Source organism: Balaenoptera ricei, chromosome 5, assembly GCF_028023285.1.
Source record: "Balaenoptera ricei isolate mBalRic1 chromosome 5, mBalRic1.hap2, whole genome shotgun sequence".
Taxonomy (NCBI): Eukaryota; Metazoa; Chordata; class Mammalia; order Artiodactyla; family Balaenopteridae; genus Balaenoptera; species Balaenoptera ricei.
In genome coordinates, this window is record NC_082643.1 from 29,725,632 (window position 1) to 29,745,826 (window position 20,195).

Sequence of the window (20,195 nt, forward strand, 5' to 3'; positions counted from 1 at the left end):
GTTTGTTTTTGTTTTTTTAACAGAACATGGTTTAAAAATCTTTACCTGGGCTTCTCATCTTTTTTTTTTTTTGAAATTTTATTTTATTTTATTTTTTTTATACAGCAGTTTCTTATTAGTTATCTATTTTATACATATTAGTGTATATATGTCAATCCCAATCTCCCAATTCATCCCATCACCCACCCCCACCCTGCTTTCCCCCCTTGGTGTCCATACGTTTGTTCTCTACATCTGTGTTTCTATTTCTGCTTTGCAAACTGGTTCATCTGTACCATTTTTCTAGATTCCATATATATGCGTTAATATACGATATTTGTTTTTCTCTTTCTGACTTACTTCACTCTGTATGACAGTCTCTAGATCCATCCACGTCTCAACAAATGACCCAATTTTGTTCCTTTTTATGGCTGAGTAATATTCCATTGTATATATGTACCACAACTTCTTTATCCATTCATCTGTTGATGGGCATTTAGGTTGCTTCCATAACCTGGCTATTGTAAATAGTGCTGCAATGAACATTGGTGTGCATGTGTCTTTTTGAATTACGGTTTTCTCTGGATATATGCCCAGTAGTGGGATTGCTGGGTCATATGGTAATTCTATTTCTAGTTTTTTAAGGAACCTCCATACTGTTCTTCATAGTGGCTGTATCAATTTACATTCCCACCAACAGTGCAAGAGGGTTCCCTTTTCTCCACACCCTCTCCAGCATTTGTTGTTTGTAGATCTTCTGATGATGCCCATTCTAACCGGTGTGAGGTGATACCTCACTGTAGTTTTCATTTGCATTTCTCTAATAATTAGTGACTTTGAGCAGCTTTTCATGTGCCTCTTGGCTACCTATATGTCTTCTTTGGAGAAATGTCTATTTAGGTCTTCTGCCCATTTTTTTATTGTTTGTTTTTTTTAATATTGAGCTGTGTGAGCTGTTTATATATTTTGGAGATTAATCCTCTGTTGATTCATTTGCAAATATTTTCTCCCATTCTGAGGGTTGCCTTTTCGTCTTGTTTATAGTTTCCTTTGCGTGCAGAAGCTTTTGAGTTTCAATAGGTCCCATTTTTGTCTTTACTTGTTTTAGGAGACCTCATCTATCACCAGCTGTGTGGCACTAAACAAGTTACCCAGAGTTCTGGCTTAGTCGGCCCATCTCTGAAATGGGTAGGAGACTTCCCAGGAATAACAATGCTCCTCTTCTCTCCTTCCCTCCCTTTCTCCCTCTCCTGCCCTCCAGGTCACCCTCCTTCTCTCCCAGGGCTATGGCCTGAGGCTGAGTGAGACATCTGGTTGAAAATGTACTGATAAGGGCTAAAGCACCTAATGCAAATATTTATATTTGTTTTCTTCCTTTTCCTTTCTTAATAGTTTCTTTTGTCACTCTAGGGACACTCTAGGTTTCTGTTACTCTAGTTATCAATCTACCAAACTATCTTGTATATACTTTTAAAAGGTTCCCAATTACTGCTTTATTTTTCTAAGCTTTTTCAACTTGTTTCTTCTACCTTTGAAGCTTCTGAAAGTTGCAGAAAGCTTAGGTCACTATGGACAGTGGACTCTTGGTTTGATGAATCAACTCCCCATTCCAAGCAACTGTGACAGAGAAATGTCCAAAAGAATATATTGCAAAACTAGAAATGCTAATTCTCTCTCTTCCATAATTAGTTTTTGAAATAATATACACTACTGTGATATAACAAATATTTTACAGTAGCTAACATTTCTTGAGCACTTACTATATACTAGGTATTATGCTGAGGGCTTTATGTGCGTATTATTTAATTCTCCAAATGACTCTATGAGATAGGTACTACTACTATCTCCATTTTATCAATGAGGAAACTGACAAAAGTTACAAAGTTATTAAACAGGATTGAAACTTGAGTCTGTCTGACTCCAGAGTTGGAATTTTTAACCCTGACGCTCTTCTGTGGGCAGATAAATGAGAACACAGAATAACGACTCTCAAATGTATTTTAAATACTCAAAGTAGAAGAGGCTCCCCTACCAGACACAATGACATGTTACACAATGGTAACATGTCAGGTCTGTAAACCTAAGAGATATTAACCAGGTAAACAAGTGTTGCAGGGAAGTTGAATTTTCTAGGCTGGGTCTCTCCTGGTTTATGCTAAACTTCCATCATCAGAGGTCAGTGGCATGCTGTACAAAAAAAGACAGACTGATTTCTATGTTGAGATTTTTGTCTCTGGAAATCTGGATTGGTTTTAGCTTTATTGAATTGGCAAGTAAAAGAAAAGAAAAAACCCACCACAGGCCAATTTCACTAATTTTAAGAAGGAAGGAACAAAAAGTAGGAAAAGAAAGAACTCAAAGAATAAACCAATGGGTCCTAGTTCTAACTCTTGGTATCTTTGACTAATTTGTGTGTGTGTGAACTTGGAGAATCCAGTTATATGCTCTCTACAAATTCCCCAACCAAAACAAGTATTGTGAACATTAAAATTAATTGAAGTAGTTTAGTGCAGTGGAAAAAGCACGGGTGAATTCTTTTGGAAATGTCAAATGGAGATGAATTTCAATTCTAAGTGCAGTATTTGCCATCTGATTTTGGGTAAGTTACTAAACTACTAAAATCTGATTTTAGGCAAGTCCCTAAACTATTCTAAGAGTGGGTCATCATCTGCAAAATAGCAACAAAAATGCATAGTAACCTAGTCTTTGGCTGTCAGACTTACACAAAATAATATATGCACAATCCCTAGCACAGTGCCTGGCACAGAGTAGGGTTCAATAAATGTTGGTATTTTTCATTCCTCCAATAAAATCCTCAGGTGCTATGGGGTCTTCCAGCATGAAAATAGAATGTGCAAATCATAAATTTTGTCTAATTGAAACATCTCCGAATTTTAATGGCATATTTTGGGGCTACACAACCACTACCCAGGAGCATGATTACATCTACTCCATATTCTGTTGTTTACCAAAGAAAATGCATGTCTGGCCGTGGGCCAAGCAAGTTCAAAACACAACAGAACTTTAGTGAAGGCAGAATAAGGCAGAATAGAAGGGCCTCAAAACCACAAGGCTTTATGAAAGTCCAGCCTACTCCATGCTGAAAATTCTCACTTCGAATTCAACTAGTTGTGATATGCCCCTCCCCCAGCCCTCCTTCAGCAATCCAAGTAGTGGCTGTTCTGTGCTTTTCAAGGAATTTTTCAGTCACTGACAGTCTGATTTGATAGGATGACTGGGTCTGAGGATTACTTCTGCCACAAGGACCAGCAAACAAACAGCCAGCGGAAGGCAAACATCTTTTCGAAGGTGACGTAACAAGCCATTTACAAAAAGAACTTTAAAATAGCTCCTACTCTCAGACTTACCCAATTAAGTCACATTTTCTCTGTGACTTAATGGCTCCAGGCTCTACTCTTACTTCATAAATCACAACCACAAGCTTGGGAAAATGCTTCAAATTACACCAATCAATAAATTTTTATTGACTGTTTACAACTGGCCTCGTGCTATAGCAAGTGCTCTAAGAGCCAAGTGCCTAATGTGAGGCCTGAACCATCCATGCTCTGACGCTATTTCAGGCCCCATAAACAACGCAGGCCCCTTCCCTTGTGGCAGCTCATTGCCAGCACCTGGCATTCAAGGCCCTCGCAATCTGGCCCAAGCTTATTTTTCCAGTTACTATTATTATTTTTAATTTTCCTCTACTCCTATTGTTCCACCAGGTCTTTGTGTGTGTGTGTGTGTGTGTGTGTGTGTGTGTGTGTGTGTGTGTTTGCATGTCTACATTTGCTTTACTATTTCTTCTCCTAAGAACTCCCTCTTTGCATCAGTGTTTGCTGAATAATTAGCTATTCTTTATGATTCACGTCAAATCCCATCTCTTCCATGGAGTCTTGTTCTACCACTCTCTTTGGAAGTGCCTTCTTCTTTGAATTGACTCCAGGTTGTGTTACTGTCGCACTAAGAGAACACTCAGTTACCAATGCATATATCTAGTCTATAAACTCATACAGGATCAAAATCATTATTTGTGGTATTCACTATGGTAACTTTCTCCTACCAAAGGCTTAAGTCATATCTGTTGAATGTATAATACTGGTGGAAGAAGTGAGGCTTTAAGAACAGGAAAGATGAACTAGGACATGGAGACCAATTTTGACATGGGGTCAGCCTAAGCAAGGGACAGAAATGAGAATGCTTGAGGTTCTTCCAGGGAACAGCAAAGATTTTACCTCAACCTAAAACTTAGATAGTGTGAATGCTAGTAGTGGTTCACTTAGCCCCCCCCAAAATGAACCTCATTCTGCAGGCACTGGATGACCATTGAAGGTCTCTGAACAGGAGACCTATTATCAGGACCCTGAGTTATTGGAAGTAGTATGAAATACACAAGAAGAGTTCAGTCTGGAAATGAAGAATAACGGTAAGACATCCATGGCAATAGTCTAGGGAGAAAGAGGCAACGAGAGCCTGAATTAGGGAAAAGGCTTTGAAAGCACAAGAAATATTATTACTGAGGTAGGATCAAGACATTTCAAAAATAATAATGTGAAGGATTCCAGTCTGAGTTACTCTGTGGATGGTAGTTCCATTAAAAAATATGAGAGAAAGAGGAAGTACTGGGGAAAAAGATTAATTCCATTTTGGATATTTTGAGTCTGAGGTCTTGTTAAGACAGTCAGGTGAAGATATCCAAATGGTAAGTGACGAGCAGTGCCAGAGCTCCAGAAAACAGTGCAGTGGAAGGTCTAGGCTTCATCAGCAGGAAGCTGAGAGCTCGAGCCAGTAGAACGGAGGAGGCTACCTAAGCACAAAATGTGAATAATGAAACGAGGGCCAAGAACAGATCCTTCGGTAACTTCTACAACTTGAGGGCGGCAGGAGCAAGATGGAACAGTCAGGAGACAGGAGACCAGGTAGAAGAATGTAGGGGCCTAGAAGCCAAGTCAAGAGCATGATTCGTCAATTAGGAAATTAACAACAAGAGATACCAAATCACTTACCTCGTTGAAAAGATGAATGTTAAAAGCATAAAACTCAGCTGAATGGAACAGACTGAAGAAAAAAAAAAAGATTAAATCTAAATTAGCACTGTAAAATCAGTATCTGTAGCATACTTACTGGTATGCTTCGTTTTATCTGAAACTTACGGGAATTCAAATAGAAAAATAAACAAACGAATAAGTGAAACACACACACATTGCTAAACTGACAGAATCATTTAAACTAGTGGGACTCAACTTGTTCTTTTTATTCTAGTTTTTCCACGCCTCGCAGCATGCGGGATCTTAGTTCTCCAACCAGGGATCGAACCCAGGCTCCCTGCAGTGAAAGCGCACCTGGGCCCCCGGCAGTGGAAGCGCAGAGTCTTAACCATTGGACCACCAGGGAAGTCCCTCAACTTGTTCTTAGTGAAGATATCCTCAGATATAACCTATGATATTTGCTACTCAGGGTAACTCTAAAACCCTCTTTTATTTAAAGTTTGGTTATTTGTTCAATTTAGGAAGAGCTGGTTTGTACTATGAATAATAGCAAATAGCATAAATGTGGTAGCATATAACATATATTTTGGAATGACTCATGTTGATTTTAATAACAAAACATTCTTTGATATTATAATTACCAAAGTAGTCTTTGGTATTACTGGGTAAATAGAACAAGAGGTTACTTTTGGACCCTAGCAGTTACTTGCATTTTATAGCCTGCTGCTTCTTAAAATGAAATGATATTACTTTGGGTATATTTTAATAGAAAACATTATGTAAATAGTCACATTTTAACCAATGCAGCCAATTACTATACTTAGAAAACAACAGTACCATATATTATAAATCCTACTTTTAATTCACAATAAAGGGTAAGATTAGCCTCAAGTTACAATAAAATAAATTGGCAAAAAAGTGCTCAATCTAGCATTTGAATTTGACAGCTATTATGGCTTCTTTCATCTGGCATCAACTATTGTAAATCAGACATAAAAAACAAAGGAGATTAGGTCATAAGTGCATAACTGATGTCTTTTTCAAGAACAGATACATACGATAAAGTCACTGAGTCCGTACATGCAACACAAAACCAAGTATCCTTTTCTAATCAAATGAACATTGGCAATGAATTTAGGGACCACAGATGGCTTTGCTTTGCTGTTGAGGAGGCTGAGGAGACAGCAAGGATATCCCACCTTCCAACTTACTTATGAACAGTATGAGAATCAGACTGAATTTATCCAGGTCGATATTTGGGTTCGAGAACGTGTCGCAGAAGGTTGTGTAGATGATCATGAGGAGTACACTGCTGCTGACAGCACCAAAAGGAGGCTTCTTTCTTTCAAGCCAGTCCTTGATGTATCTTCGGACAATCTGAAACACAGAGACCAACAGGTTGCCTCTTTTCAGAGATGGAGGGAGTTGAATTGGGCATTGCAAAGTGATTCTGACAGCAGAAAGACATAAAGGAAAGAGAATAATTTGGATGATGGCCACAGTGGATTTCAAAGCTTCCCTGCCACACCACTCTTCTCCTGGGGCATTTAACATTTGCAGTGCAACTTCCACTGGTGTCCATAACGAGAGTATATTTTCCACTGCATTCAAACCCATCCTTAATCATGCCAAATGCTCTTTGCTAGCTGTCACTGAGACATGCCCATTAAGCCTCCCCAAAGTTTATCTCCTCTGCTGATCCTAATGGATGTGTGTAATTATCACAGCCCCCTTTGCCTCGATGGACAATTCCAAGTGCAACTTTGGGAATCTTAACAATCTGACATCTTCAAGAATTTCAAGACAGTAGATAATCGAAAATGATCCATGGAACATATTAATATTTAAAATGCTAGCAATGCACCAGAAGTTTTTAATTAAATTATAACTCATGCTTGAAAAGCAAAAGTGCATGTGTTGTGGGAGTTTAAATAATTCAGACTCTGAATATCTAGAGTTTTTGTGAATCCAAAGACAAATGCCATTTGCATGCTTTTAGAATTCCAGAATTAACACTTAAAAATGAATAAACCTGTCCTAACTTTCCTACAAAAGGATGAGTGAAATATGAAGTTATATGGCAATCCTCTCATATTTTAAAATCAAGTCAGATGTTTCAAATCAGGACAGCCTGAACATTGGCGATAACTTGAAGTTTGGATATAAAAGGGAACCACTCTATTTAAAACCTTTGGCTTTTGAAAGAAGCTGAACAAACCCGATAATGAAGACTAGAGTTGAGAGACATTAAGTTTTGAGTCACTCATTATCCTGCATAATTGAACATGAGATTTCACAACAGGCTGAATTACCATGATCCATTAGCAATAATGAGGTCAGGGAACTTCTCCTGACAAGGCTGATGGGGTTCTGTCATCTTCCACTCTGTCACTAAAAAGGCTTAATTCGCAATGAGGCATGCCTTCACAGATACTCAAGAACAAATAAACGACTCTCCAGAGAACCTGTGAACAAACGGCTATTGGATCGATTTCCTCCGATCTCAAGGACTCAGTAAGTAAAATAAGTGTTGAAAAAGGGTGACCTGGCAGAAAGCTGACCAGTTGGTATGAAGTACAGGTGCAGCACCTTGAAGGTTGGGTGGGGTGGGAGGAGAACGAGGGTTTTACATATAGAGATAAATAGTGGTTAAATATTTTTAAAAAGTAGATCTTGTAATTAAAGTTACAGCTGCATTTATAAAAAATCATGTTTCGTTTTTGCACGTAATCCGAAACCATAGTAATTTATCTAGTGTTCATTTCTTTCTTTAAAGTTTAAATGTAGTGAGGTAGAGAGAAATAAGAGTAGGTCTGTCACATAGTATTAGGGACTGATGTATTAGCACACAAATTTTGGTGCCTGAGGGACCCAGATAGTCCCATGTTCAGATATGTCACCATGGGGGTAGTTGCTTAATAGAAGGCTACAGAGACTTCACTTAAAAGGTCATTTCATAATCTGTTGTTTCTGGTAGCATAAAGCTGGTAATTGGTCCAATTCAGTGCAACCCAACTTCTTTAGGAAATAAAATAAATGGAAATTACACAGAGTTATTGAAATTGATACTGTCCTCCAATTTTGTTTTAATATATAATGGTTAAAAACACAGAAGTCCTCTCTTTGCAGTAGGTTATAGAATGTATGATCCCAATTCCAAAAGTATTGGGTTGGCCAAAAAGTGCCTTCGGTTTTTAAGTAAAAATAAAAGACACATTTTTCATTTTCAAAGAACTTTATCGAACAACATATTCACCTTTTTGTTCCACTACCTTCTGCCATTTTTCAGGCAACTTCATAATTCCATCTTCCCAAAACTTTTTATCTTTTTGAGCAAAGAACTGTTCCAGGTGCCTTTTACAGTCTTCCAGGGAATTGAAATTTTTTCCATTAAGAGAATTTTGTAAAGACCGAAATAAATGGAAATCTGAAGGTGCAATGTCTGGTGAATGCAGAGGATGAATCAGAACTTCCCAGCCAAACTGTAACAGTTTTTGCCTGGTCATCAAAGAAACATGCAGTCTTGCATTATCCTGATAGAAGATTATGCATTTTCTGTTGACTAATTCTGGGCGCTTTTCATCGAGTGCTGCTTTCAGTTGGTCTAATAGGGAGCAGTACTTGTTGGAATTAATCGCTCGGTTTTCCAGAAGGAGCTCATAATAGAGGACTCCCTTCCAATCCCACCATATACACAACATCACCTTCTTTGGATGAATACTGGCCTTTGGTGTGCTTGGTGGTGGTTCATTTTGCTTGCCCCATGATCTCTTCCGTTCCACATTATTGTACAGTACCCACTTTTCATTGCCCCTCACGATTTGTTTCAAAAACGGAATGTTTTTGCATTTATAAAAAATCATGAGACTTTGGTATGAAGTACAGGTGCAACACCTTGAAGGTTGGGAGGGGTGGGAGGAGAACGAGGGTTTAAATGTTAAATTAAATGTTTAAATGTTAACATTTAAATGTTTAAATGTTAAATCATGTTTTTTAGTCATGTTTCAAAAACGGAATGTTTTCGTCACGTTTCAGTAGAGAATCGCATGTGGAAATATGGTCAAGAAGGTTTTTTTCACTTAACTTATGTAGAACCCAAACATCAAAGTGATTCACATAACCAAGCTGGTGCAAATGATTTTCAGCGCTTGATTTGGATATTTTGAGTATGTCGGCTCTCTCCCGCGTGTTATAACATTGATTGTTCTCAATTAATGTCTCGATTTGATCGCTATCAACTTCAACTGGTCTGCCTGACCATGGGACATCATCCAGCGAGAAATCTCCAGCACAAAACTTCGTAAAGCACTTTTGACATGCTCGGTCAGTCACAGCACCTTCTCCATACACTGGACAAATCTTTCTTTGCGTTTCAGTTGCATTTTTATCTTTCTTGAAATAATAAAGCATAATATGCTGAAAATGTTGCTTTTTTCCTTCCATCTTCAATATTAAAATGGCTACACAAAAGTTCACCAATTTTGATAAGTCTTTTTTTTTTGTTTTTTTTTTAAACATCTTTATTGAAGTATAATTGCCTTACAATAGTGTGTTAGCTTCTGCTTTATAACAAAGTGAATCAGTTATACATATACAATATGTTCCCATTTCTCTTCCCTCTTGCATCTCCCTCCCTCCCACCCTCCCCATCCCACCCCTCTAGGTGGTCACAAAGCACCGAGCTGATCTCCCTGTGCTATGCGGCTGCTTCCCACTAGCTATCTATTTTACATTTGGTAGTGTATATATGTCCATGACACTCTCTTACCCTGTCACATCTCACCCCACCCCCTCCCCATATCCTCAAGTCCATTCTCTAGTAGGTCTGTGTCTTTATTCCCGTCTTGCCACTAGGTTCTTCATGGCCTTTTTTTTTTTTTTCCCTTAGATTCCTTATATATGTGTTAGCATACTGTATTTGTTTTTCTCTTTCTGACTTACTTCACTCTGTATGACAGACTCTAACTCCATCCACCTCATTACAAATACCTCCATTTCATTTCTTTTTATGGCTGAGTAATATTCCATTGTATATATGTGCCACATCTTCTTTATCCATTCATCTGTCGATGGACATTTAGGTTGCTTCCAGGTCCTGGCTATTGTAAATAGAGCTGCAATGAACATTGTGGTACATGACACTTTTTGACCTATGGTTTTCTCAGGGTATATGCCCAGTAGTGGGATTGCTGGGTCGTATGGTAGTTCTATTTGTAGTTTTTCAAGGAACCTCCATACTGTTCTCCATAGTGGCTGTATCAATTTACATTCCCACCAACAGTGCAAGAGTGTTCCCTTTCCTCCACACCCTCTCCAGCATTTATTGTTTCTAGATTTTTTGATGATGGCCATTCTGATCGGTGTGAGATGATATCTCATTGTAGTTTTGATTTGCATTTCTCTAATGATTAATGATGTTGAGCATTCTTTCATGTGTCTGTAGGCCATCTGTATATCTTCTTTGGAGAAATGTCTATTTAGGTCTTCTGCCCATTTTTGGATTGGGTTGTTCGTTTTTTTGTTATTGAGCTGCATGAGCTGCTTGTAAATCTTGGAGATTAATCCTTTGTCAGTTGCTTCATTTGCAAATATTTTCTCCCATTCTAAGGATTGTCTTTTGGTCTTGTTTATGGTTTCCTTTGCTGTGCAAAAGCTTTTAAGTTTCATTAGGTCCCATTTGTTTATTTGTGTTCTTATTTCCATTTCTCTGGGAGCTGGGTCAAAAAGAATCTTGCTGTGATGTATGTCATAGAGTGTTCTGCCTATGTTTTCCTCTAAGAGTTTGATAGTGTCTGGCCTTACACTTAGGTCTTTAATCCATTTGGAGTTTATTTTTGTGCATGGTGTCAGGGAGTGTTCTAATTTCATACTTTTACATGTACCTGTCCAATTTTCCCAGCACCACTTATTGAAGAGGCTGTCTTTTCTCCACTGTATATGCTTGCCTCCTTTATCAAAGATAAGGTGACCATATGTGTGTGGGTTTATCTCTGGGCTTTCTATCCTGTTCCATTGATCTATATTTCTGTTTTTGTGCCAGTACCAAACTGTCTTGATTACTGAAGCTTTGTAGTATAGTCTGAAGTCAGGGAGCCTGATTCCCCCAGCTCCATTTTTCGTTCTCAAGATTGCTTTGGCTATTCGGGGTCTTTTGTGTTTCCATACAAATTGTGAATTTTTTTGTTCTAGTTCTGTGAAAAATGCCAGTGGTAGTTTGATAGGGATTGCATTGAATCTGTAGATTGCTTTGGGTAGTAGAGTCATTTTCACAATGTTGATTCTTCCAATCCAGGAACATGGTATATCTCTCCATCTATTTGTATCATCTTTAATTTCTTTCATCAGTGTCTTATAATTTTCTGCATACAGGTCTTTTGTCTCCTTAGGTAGGTTTATTCCTAGATATCTTATTCTTTTTGTTGCAATGGTAAACGGGAGTGTTTTCTTAATTTCACTTTCAGATTTTTCGTCATTAGTGTATAGAAATGCAAGCGATTTCTGTGTATTAATTTTGTATCCTGCTACTTTACCAAATTCATTGATTAGCTCTAGGAGTTTTCTGGTAGCCTCTTTAGGATTCTCTATGTATAGTATCATGTCATCTGCAAATAGTGACAGCTTTACTTCTTCTTTTCCGATTTGGATTCCTTTTATTTCTTTGTCTTCTCTGATTGCTGTGGCTAACACTTCCAAAACTATGTTGAATAATAGTGGTGAGAGTGGGCAACCTTGTCTTGTTCCTGATCTTAGTGGAAATGGTTTCAGTTTTTCACCATTGCAGACAATGTTGGCTGTGGGTTTGTCATATATGGCCTTTATTATGTTGAGGAAAGTTCCCTCTATGCCTACTTTCTGTAGGGCTTTTATCATAAATGGGTGTTGAATTTTGTCGAAAGCTTTCTCTGCATCTATTGAGATGATCATATGGTTTTTCTCCTTCAATTTGTTAATATGGTGTATCACATTGATTGATTTGCATATATTGAAGAATCCTTGCATTCCTGGGATAAACCCCACTTGATCATGGTGTATGATCCTTTTAATGTGCTGTTGGATTCTGTTTGCGAGTATTTTGTTGAGGATTTTTGCATCTATGTTCATCAGTGATATTGGCCTGTAGTTTTCTTTCTTTGTGACATCTTTGTCTGGTTTTGGTATCAGGGTGATGGTGGCCTCGTAGAATGAGTTTGGGAGTGTTCCTCCCTCTGCAATATTTTGGAAGAGTTTGAGAGGGATAGGTGTTAGCTCTTCTCTAAATGTTTGATAGAATTCACCTGTGAAGCCATCTGGTCCTGGGCTTTTGTTTGTTGGAAGGTTTTTAATCACAGTTTCAATTTCAGTGCTTGTGATTGGTCTGTTCATATTTTCTATTTCTTCCTGGTTCAGTCTCGGCAGTTTGTGCATTTCTAAGAATCTGTCCATTTCTTCCAGGTTGTCCATTTTATTGGCATAGAGTTGCTTGTAGTAATCTCTCATGATCTTTTGTATTTCTGCAGTGTCAGTGGTTATTTCTCCTTTTTCATTTCTAATTCTATTGATCTGAGTCTTCTCCCTTTTTCTCTTGATGAGTCTGGCTAATGGTTTATCAATTTTGTTTATCTTCTCAAAGAACCAGCCTTTAGTTTCATTGATTTTTGCTATTGTTTCCTTCATTTCTTTTTCATTTATTTCTGACCTGATCTTTATAATTTCTTTCCTTCTGCTGGCTTTGGGGTTTTTTTGTTCTTCTTTCTCTAATTGCTTTAGGTGCAAGGTTAGGTTGTTTATTCGAGATGTTTCCTGTTTCTTGAGGTAGGCTTGTATTGCTATAAACTTCCCTCTTAGCACTGCTTTTGCTGCGTCCCATAGGTTTTGGGTCGTCGTATCTCCATTGTCATTTATTTCTAGGTATTTTTTGATTTCCCCTTTGATTTCTTCAGTAATCACTTCATTATTAAGTAATGTATTGTGTAGCCTCCATGTGTTTGTATTTTTTACAGATCTTTTCCTGTAATTGATATCTAGTCTCATAGCGTTGTGGTCGGAAAAGATACTTGATACGATTTCAATTTTCTTAAATTTACCAAGGTTTGATTTGTGACCCAAGATATGATCTATCCTGGAGAATGTTCCATGAGCACTTGAGAAAAATGTGTATTCTGTTGTTTTTGGGTGGAATGTCCTATAAATATCAATTAAGTCCATCTTGTTTAATGTATCATTTAAAGCTTGTGTTTCCTTATTTATTTTCATTTTGGATGATCTGTCCATTGGTGAAAGTGGGGTGTTAAAGTCCCCTACTATGATTGTGTTGCTGTCGATTTCCCCTTTTATGGCTGTTAGTACTTGCCTTATGTATTGAGGTGCTCCTATGTTGGGTGCATAAATATTTACAATTGTTATACCTTCCTCTTGGATCGATCGCTTGATCATTATATAGTGTCCTTCTTTGTCTCTTGTAATAGTCTTTATTTTAAAGTCTATTTTGTCTGATATGAGAATTGCTACTCCAGCTTTCTTTTGATTTCCATTTGCATGGAATATCTTTTTCCATCCCCTCACTTTCAGTCTGTATGTGTCTCTAGGTCTGAAGTGGGTCTCTTGTAGACAGCATATATATGGGTCTTGTTTTTGTATCCATTCAGCCAGCCTGTGTCTTTTGGTGGGAGCATTTAATCCATTTACATTCAAGGTAATTATCGATATGTATGTTCCTATTCCCATTTTCTTAAATGTTTTGGGTTTGTTATTGTAGGTGTTTTCCTTCTCTTGTGTTTCTTGCCTAGAGAAGTTCCTTTAGCATTTGTTGTAAAGCTGGTTTGGTAGTGCTGAACTCTCTCAGCTTTTGCTTGTCTGTAAAGGTTTTAATTTCTCCATCACATTTGAATGAGATCCTTGCTGGGTAGAGTAATCTTGGTTGTAGGTTCTTCTCCTTCATCACTTTAAGTATATCCTGCCACTCCCTTCTGGCTTGCAGAGTTCCTGCTGAAAGATCAGATGTTAACCTTATGGGGATTCCCTTGTGTGTTATTTGTTTTTTTTCCCTTGCTGCCTTTAATATGTTTTCCTTATATTTAATTTTTGACAGTTTGATTAATATGTGTCTTGGCGTGTTTCTCCTTGGGTTTATCCTGTATGGGACTCTCTGTGCTTCCAGGACTTGATTAACTATTTCCTTTCCCATATTAGGGAAGTTTTCAACTATAATCTCTTCAAATATTTTCTCAGTCCCTTTCTTTTTCTCTTCTTCTTCTGGGACCCCTATAATTCGAATGTTGGTGCGTTTAATGCTGTCCCAGAGGTCTCTGAGACTGTCCTCAGTTCTTTTCATTCTTTTTTCTTTATCCTGCTCTGCAGTAGTTATTTCCACCATTTTATCTTTCAGGTCACTTATCCTTTCTTCTGCCTCAGTTATTCTGCTATTGATCCCATCTAGAGTATTTTTAATTTCATTTATTGTGTTTTTCATCGTTGCTTGGTTCCTCTTTAGTTCTTCTACGTCCTTGTTAAATATTTCTTGCATTTTGTCTATTCTATTTCCAAGATTTTGGATCATCCTTACTATCATTATTCTGAATTCTTTTTCAGGTAGACTACCTATTTCCTCTTCATTTGTTAAGTCTAGTGTGTTTTGACCCTGCTCCTTCATCTGCTGTGTGTTTTTCTGTCGTCTCATTTTGCTTACCTTACTGTGTTTGGGGTCTCCTTATCACAGGTTGCAGGTTTGTAGTTCCCGTTGTTTTTGGTATCTGTCCCCAGTGGCTAAGGTTGGTTCAGTGGGTTGTGTAGGCTTCCTGGTGGAGGGAACTAGTGCCTGAGCTCTGGTGGATGAGGCTGGATCTTGTCTTTCTGGTGGGCACGTCCACGTCTGGTGGTGTATTTTGGGGTGTCTGTGGCCTTATTATGATTTTAGGCAGCCTCTCTGCTAATGGATGAGGCTGTGTTCCTGTCTTGCTAGTTGTTTGGCATAGGGTGTTCAGCACTGTAGCTTGCTGGTCATTGAGTGATGCTGTGTCTTGATGTTGAGATGGAGATCTCTGAGAGATTTTTGCCGTTTGGTATTACGTGGAGCTGGGAGGTCTCTTGTGGACCAGTGTCCTGAAGTTGGCTCTCCCACCTCCGAGGTACGGCCCTGATGCCTGGCTGAAGCACCAAGAGCCTTTCGTCCACACGGCTCAGAGTAAAAGGGAGAAAAAATAGAAAGAAAGAAAGAAAGGAAGGAAGGAAGGAAGGAAGGAAGGAAGGAAGGAAGGAAGGAGGAAGGAAGGAAGGAAGGAAAGAAAGAAAGAAAGAAAGAAAGAAAAGAAAGAAAGAAGCTATAATATAGTGAAGTAAAATAAAGCTATTGTAAAGCAAAGCTATACAGACAAAATCTCCCCCAGAAGCATATACATATACACTCACAAAAAAAAAAGGAAAAGGGGAAAAATTAATATATCCTGCTCCCAAAGTCCACCTCCTGAATTTGGGATGATTCGTTGTCTATTCAGGTATTCAACAGATGCAGGCACATCAAGTTGTTTGTGGAGTTTTAATCCGCTTCTTCTGAGGCTGCTGGGACAGATTTCCCCTCCTCTTCTCTGTTCGCACAGCTCCTGGGGATCAGCTTTGGATTTGGACCCGCCTCTGCGTGTAGGTCGCCTGAGGGCATCTGTTCCCCGCCCAGACAGGACGGGGTTAAAGGAGTAGCTGCTTCAGGGGCTCTGGCTCACCCAGGCCACGGGGAGGGAGGGGTACAGAGGAGGCGGGGCGAGCCTGCGGCGTCAGAGGCCGGCGTGACGTTGCAGCAGCCTGAGGCGCGCAGTGCGTTCTCCCGGGGAAGTTGTCCCTGGATCACGGGACCCTGGCAGTGGCGAGCTGCACAGGCTACCGGGAGGGGCGGTGTGGAGAGTGACCTGTGCTCGCACACAGGCTTCTTGGAGGCGGCAGCAGCAGCCCCAGCGTCTCACACCCGTCTCTGGGGTCCGCGCTGATAGCCGCGGCTCGCGCCAGTTTCTGGAGTTCGTTTAGGCGGCGCTCTGAATCCCCTCTCCTTGCGCGCCGCGAAACAAAGAGGCAAGAAAAAGTCTCTTGCCTCTTCGGCAGCTGCAGACTTTTTCCCGGTCTCCCTCCCAGCCAGCTGTGGTGCGCTAACCCCTTCAGGCTGTGTTCACGCTGCCAACCCCAGTCCTCTCCCTGCGATCCGACCGAAGCCCGAGCCTCCGCTCCCAGCCCCGCCCGCCCCGGCGGGGGAGCAGACAAGCCTCTCGGGCTGGTGAGCGCTGCTCGGCGCCGAGCCTCTGTGCGGGAGTCTCTCCGTTTTTCCCTCTGCGCCCCTGTTGCTATGGGATCCGCGCTGTTAGCTGCGGCTCGCGCCCGTCTCTGGAGTTCGTTTAGGCGGCGCTCTGAATCCCCTCTCCTCGCGCACCAGGAAACAGGGAAGAAAAAGTCTCTTGCCTCTTCGGCAGCTGCAGACTTTTTCCCGGACTCCCTCCCGGCTAGCTGTGGTGCACTAACCCCTTCAGGCTGTGTTCACGCCGCCAACCCCAGTCCTCTCCCTGCGATCCGACCGAAGCCCGAGCCTCAGCTCCCAGCCCCGCCCGCCCCGGCGGCTGAGCAGACAAGCCTCTCGGGCTGGTGAGTGCTGGTCAGCGCCGAGCCTCCGTGCGGGAAGTGCGGGAACCTCTCCGCTTTGCCCTCCGCACCCCTGTGGCTGCGCTCTCCTCCGTGGCTCCGAAGCTTCCCCCCTCTGCCACCCGCAGTCTCTGCCCGTGAAGGGGCTCCTAGTGCGTGGAAATCTTTCCTCCTTCACAGCTCCCTCCCACTGGTGCAGGTGCCGTCCCTATTCTTTTGTCTCTGTTATTTCTTTTTTCTTTTGCCCTACCCAAGTACGGGGGGAGTTTCTTGCCTTTTGGGAGGTCTGACATTTTCTGCCAGCGTTCAGTGGGTGTTCTGTAGGAGCAGTTCCACGTGTAGATGTATTTCTACTGTATCTGTGGGAAGGAAGGTGATCTCCGCGTCTTACTCTTCCGCCATCTTCTCTCCTCCCATCAAGTCTTTTTTTTAAGTGCACACTGATATGACAGCTGTCACATACAATCTAACAAAATTGTTTCAAATGAAGTTAAAGACAACTAAGTGCTACTAGAGCCATCTTACAGAAAAAACTGAATGAATCTTTTGGCCAACCCGATAAAAGCGTCTTCTTCCACTACCATCGACCCCTCTGACAAAATAAACAAATAAATTTGAATGAGGTGTAACTCGAAAGTCAAAGCCATTTTAAAAACCAAGACAAATCTGTACTCATCAGTCAACTTTATAAGCTGTGATTTGACTTAGTCAACCTTATTACCTCTTTCTTCATTACAAAGTACTCAAAGTCTCATAGTATATTAGGATTCTTTCAATAGGCAAGAAACACGGGCTCCAAATCCTGCATCCTGCATCCTCCTAGCCAAAATGCCTTTCTTCTAAACTCTAGCTCACAGAAACGCATGCATTCAAAATTAAATGACTTTTTTGCTTTTCCCTGTGGAGAGAGAAGGGGAAAAAAAATCCTCCTCAGGAAACTTATTTTATTGTCTCATCTTCTACATTTTGATTTTCTTTATTTAAAATTAAGCACAAGGAAAGGTTAAAGGGGAACTAAAATTTGAATCCCTGTACTTCTGATAGGCTGAGTGACATGTCAATTACTGCATGACCTCCAAGCTGAACCCCTGGAAAAATAACACATCTTAGGTGAAGAAGGTTGATATGCAGAGGTAAGTGGGAAGTGTAACAGCCATCATTTTGTTTTCTTCATTTTTTTTCTCAGGGTATTTTCTTGTGTTTTTCTTTCTACTCTGTCTCTACACTTATAAATTGATTTTTGAGTGGGGATATATAATGGATAAGTTTTCATGTTAAGTCTGAATTTTAAAATTTCTTCAGGTGGCTTCAATTTTCTTAAGATTATTTTCTTCGTGTGTTTTTATTTAAAAACATTTTTTTAATATTTTAATACAATTTTTAAAGGTTGCTTTCCATTTACAGTTATTACAAAATATTGACTCTATTCCCCGTATTGTACAATACATCCTTGAGCCTATCTCACCCCCAATAGTTTGTTCCTCCCATTCCCCCACCCCTATATTACCCCTCCCCCTCCCCACTGGTAACCACTTGTTTGTTGTCTATATCTGTGACTCTGCTTCTTTTTTGTTATCTTCAATTTTTAATCCTCTATTCCACTGAATCCATACATTTTCATAAACTGCTTTGTTTCTTCATTAATATTCTGTTGAAATGTATAGTAAGGGATATGATATCAAATCCAATTATGTAACGCTTATTAAATATTGAGTAGATTCAAAATAATATCTGTACACTTTCTAAAAAAAGGAGAAACAATAATAATAGGTGAATACAAGAAGCACCCATCATCTACTGCACTTTTCAAAAATTCTTTCCCTCTATTATTTACTTCCATTCTCAGGAGCAAGGTCAGGCAGATATTACCCTGCTCAGTTTACAGTTGTAAACAAGGGCAGAGAGACCCCAAACAGCTTGAATAAAATGTTAAAAAGCTAGTCAGGTGGATGAGCAGGGCTCTGACCTCTATTTCCTGAGGGAATAATAGCGTAGGGGTTCAAGGTACAGACTTTGGAGCTTCTTACTTTGTCATCTTGGGCAAATTCCTTAACTTCCCTACGCCTCATCTCTAAAACGGATGTAATAGTAGTTGTAGTGAGGACTAAGTTATTAAATAAATACAAAATGCTTTAGAACCAGGGACTGTACGCGGTAAATGGTGGCTATTCTTATTTCCAAGTCCCAGTTTGGTGATGTTTCTCTCACAGCACTGTTCAGCAATACATCCCACTGCATAATGTAAAAGTCACTCTTCTCTCAAAGCAATTCAAGTGAAGCCATGAAAACCGTTCATATCTAATTTTATAAATGCAAAATTTTACTAGCATTAATAACGTTAACTGCAGCTTTAGCTGGATATTATTTAATATGAAAAACCAATCTCAAACTGTGAAACAAATCACTAATGAAAGACTAGAGAATGCATAAATGATAAATAATATGCTTTTTTTTTTTTTACTATTAATTTATTGAAAGAAAAGTGGGGTTTAGCGTGCTGTTTTAAAAAATATTTTTCAAAGGTGCTGGAAATTCAATTTCATTAACATTTATTCATAAATCTCTCAAATTTAATGCATAAAGTAAGTATTTGTCACAAGCACTTAGATATATTGAAGGCTTTATCAGAAGAGAAGAAATATTACAATAACACACATTTTATTTCTTTCTAGAATTGACAGAAGCAACAATCTCCCAACCATCTATGGAAAGACTAATCTTATCTCACAGAGTCACAGCATCTTTAAGCTGGAAGATATTAAACTCCTCATCCTACAAATGAGGTAAGTGAGGTCGTAGAAGTCGTGTGTATAGCCAAGCAGTGGCAAAGACCAAACTGGACCTCACGTCACATCACAGTCAGTCAATAATGATTTCAACCCCAAAGAAGTACTGTTTGGAGAAAACACACACCAAAAAAAGAAAAGAAAATCCACTCTCAGAAATATAAATAAAAAAATGGAATGATGAAGTTTTATCATCACTAAAAGATTATGGAAAATATTTTCAACTCACCCTTCCTGGTCTTTTTCTTCTCCCTCTAGTTCCCATTGTTTATTTAAAAGGTAACAATAAAACCTCATTTAAAGATGCATGTAAAAGTCTATGGAGATGTTTATTTTCACAGTGTGGCGTTGTAACCATGATGTGATTACAGTGGAGAAATGAGGCTACGTTGCCAGGAATCTGATTCCTCTGAAGTAAATAGTACACTGAGCACTTCTAATGAGGGCTTCAAAGATTGCATCACAGAGGTTAGGTCTGTCAGTCAATTACAAATGAGCAGAGAGATAAAAGAGCAGACAAGGTCCCTGGTCTCATGGAGCTCATGTTTTTGAGGAGATAAATAAAAAGCAAAAAGAACAAATAAATGAGAGGCAGATAATGACCCATACACAGTAGAGGTTTAAACTGGATGATACACGAGTGATCGAGTGGGTAGCCTCTGGAGGAAGGGCGAGGAAAGGTCTTTCTGAGGAGGTGACAGGTGAGAGGTGCTCCAAACAGAAGTACCAGCCAGTGCAAAGGTTCTAAGGCAGCATCGAGGCTGGCCGCTTTCAGAAAACAGAAGCAAAGTCCGTGAGACCCAAGGGTAATGGGCAAGTGGGAGAGTGTTAGGGGAAGTAAAAGGGACTT

At 39.6% G+C, this 20,195-nt stretch overlaps 1 protein-coding gene across 1 annotated transcript in view; it reads right to left on the minus strand.

Moving 5' to 3' along the window:
* Nucleotides 1-20,195, minus strand: part of SLC10A7 (solute carrier family 10 member 7) — a 261,224-nt gene that overhangs the window by 43,519 nt on the left and 197,510 nt on the right. The window contains exons 8-9 of the mRNA XM_059923937.1: nucleotides 6,179-6,344; nucleotides 4,986-5,037 (exon numbers count right to left, since the gene is read on the minus strand). Of these exons, the coding sequence (XP_059779920.1) occupies nucleotides 4,986-5,037; nucleotides 6,179-6,344 (218 nt within the window). The remainder of the gene's footprint in view (nucleotides 1-4,985; nucleotides 5,038-6,178; nucleotides 6,345-20,195) is intronic.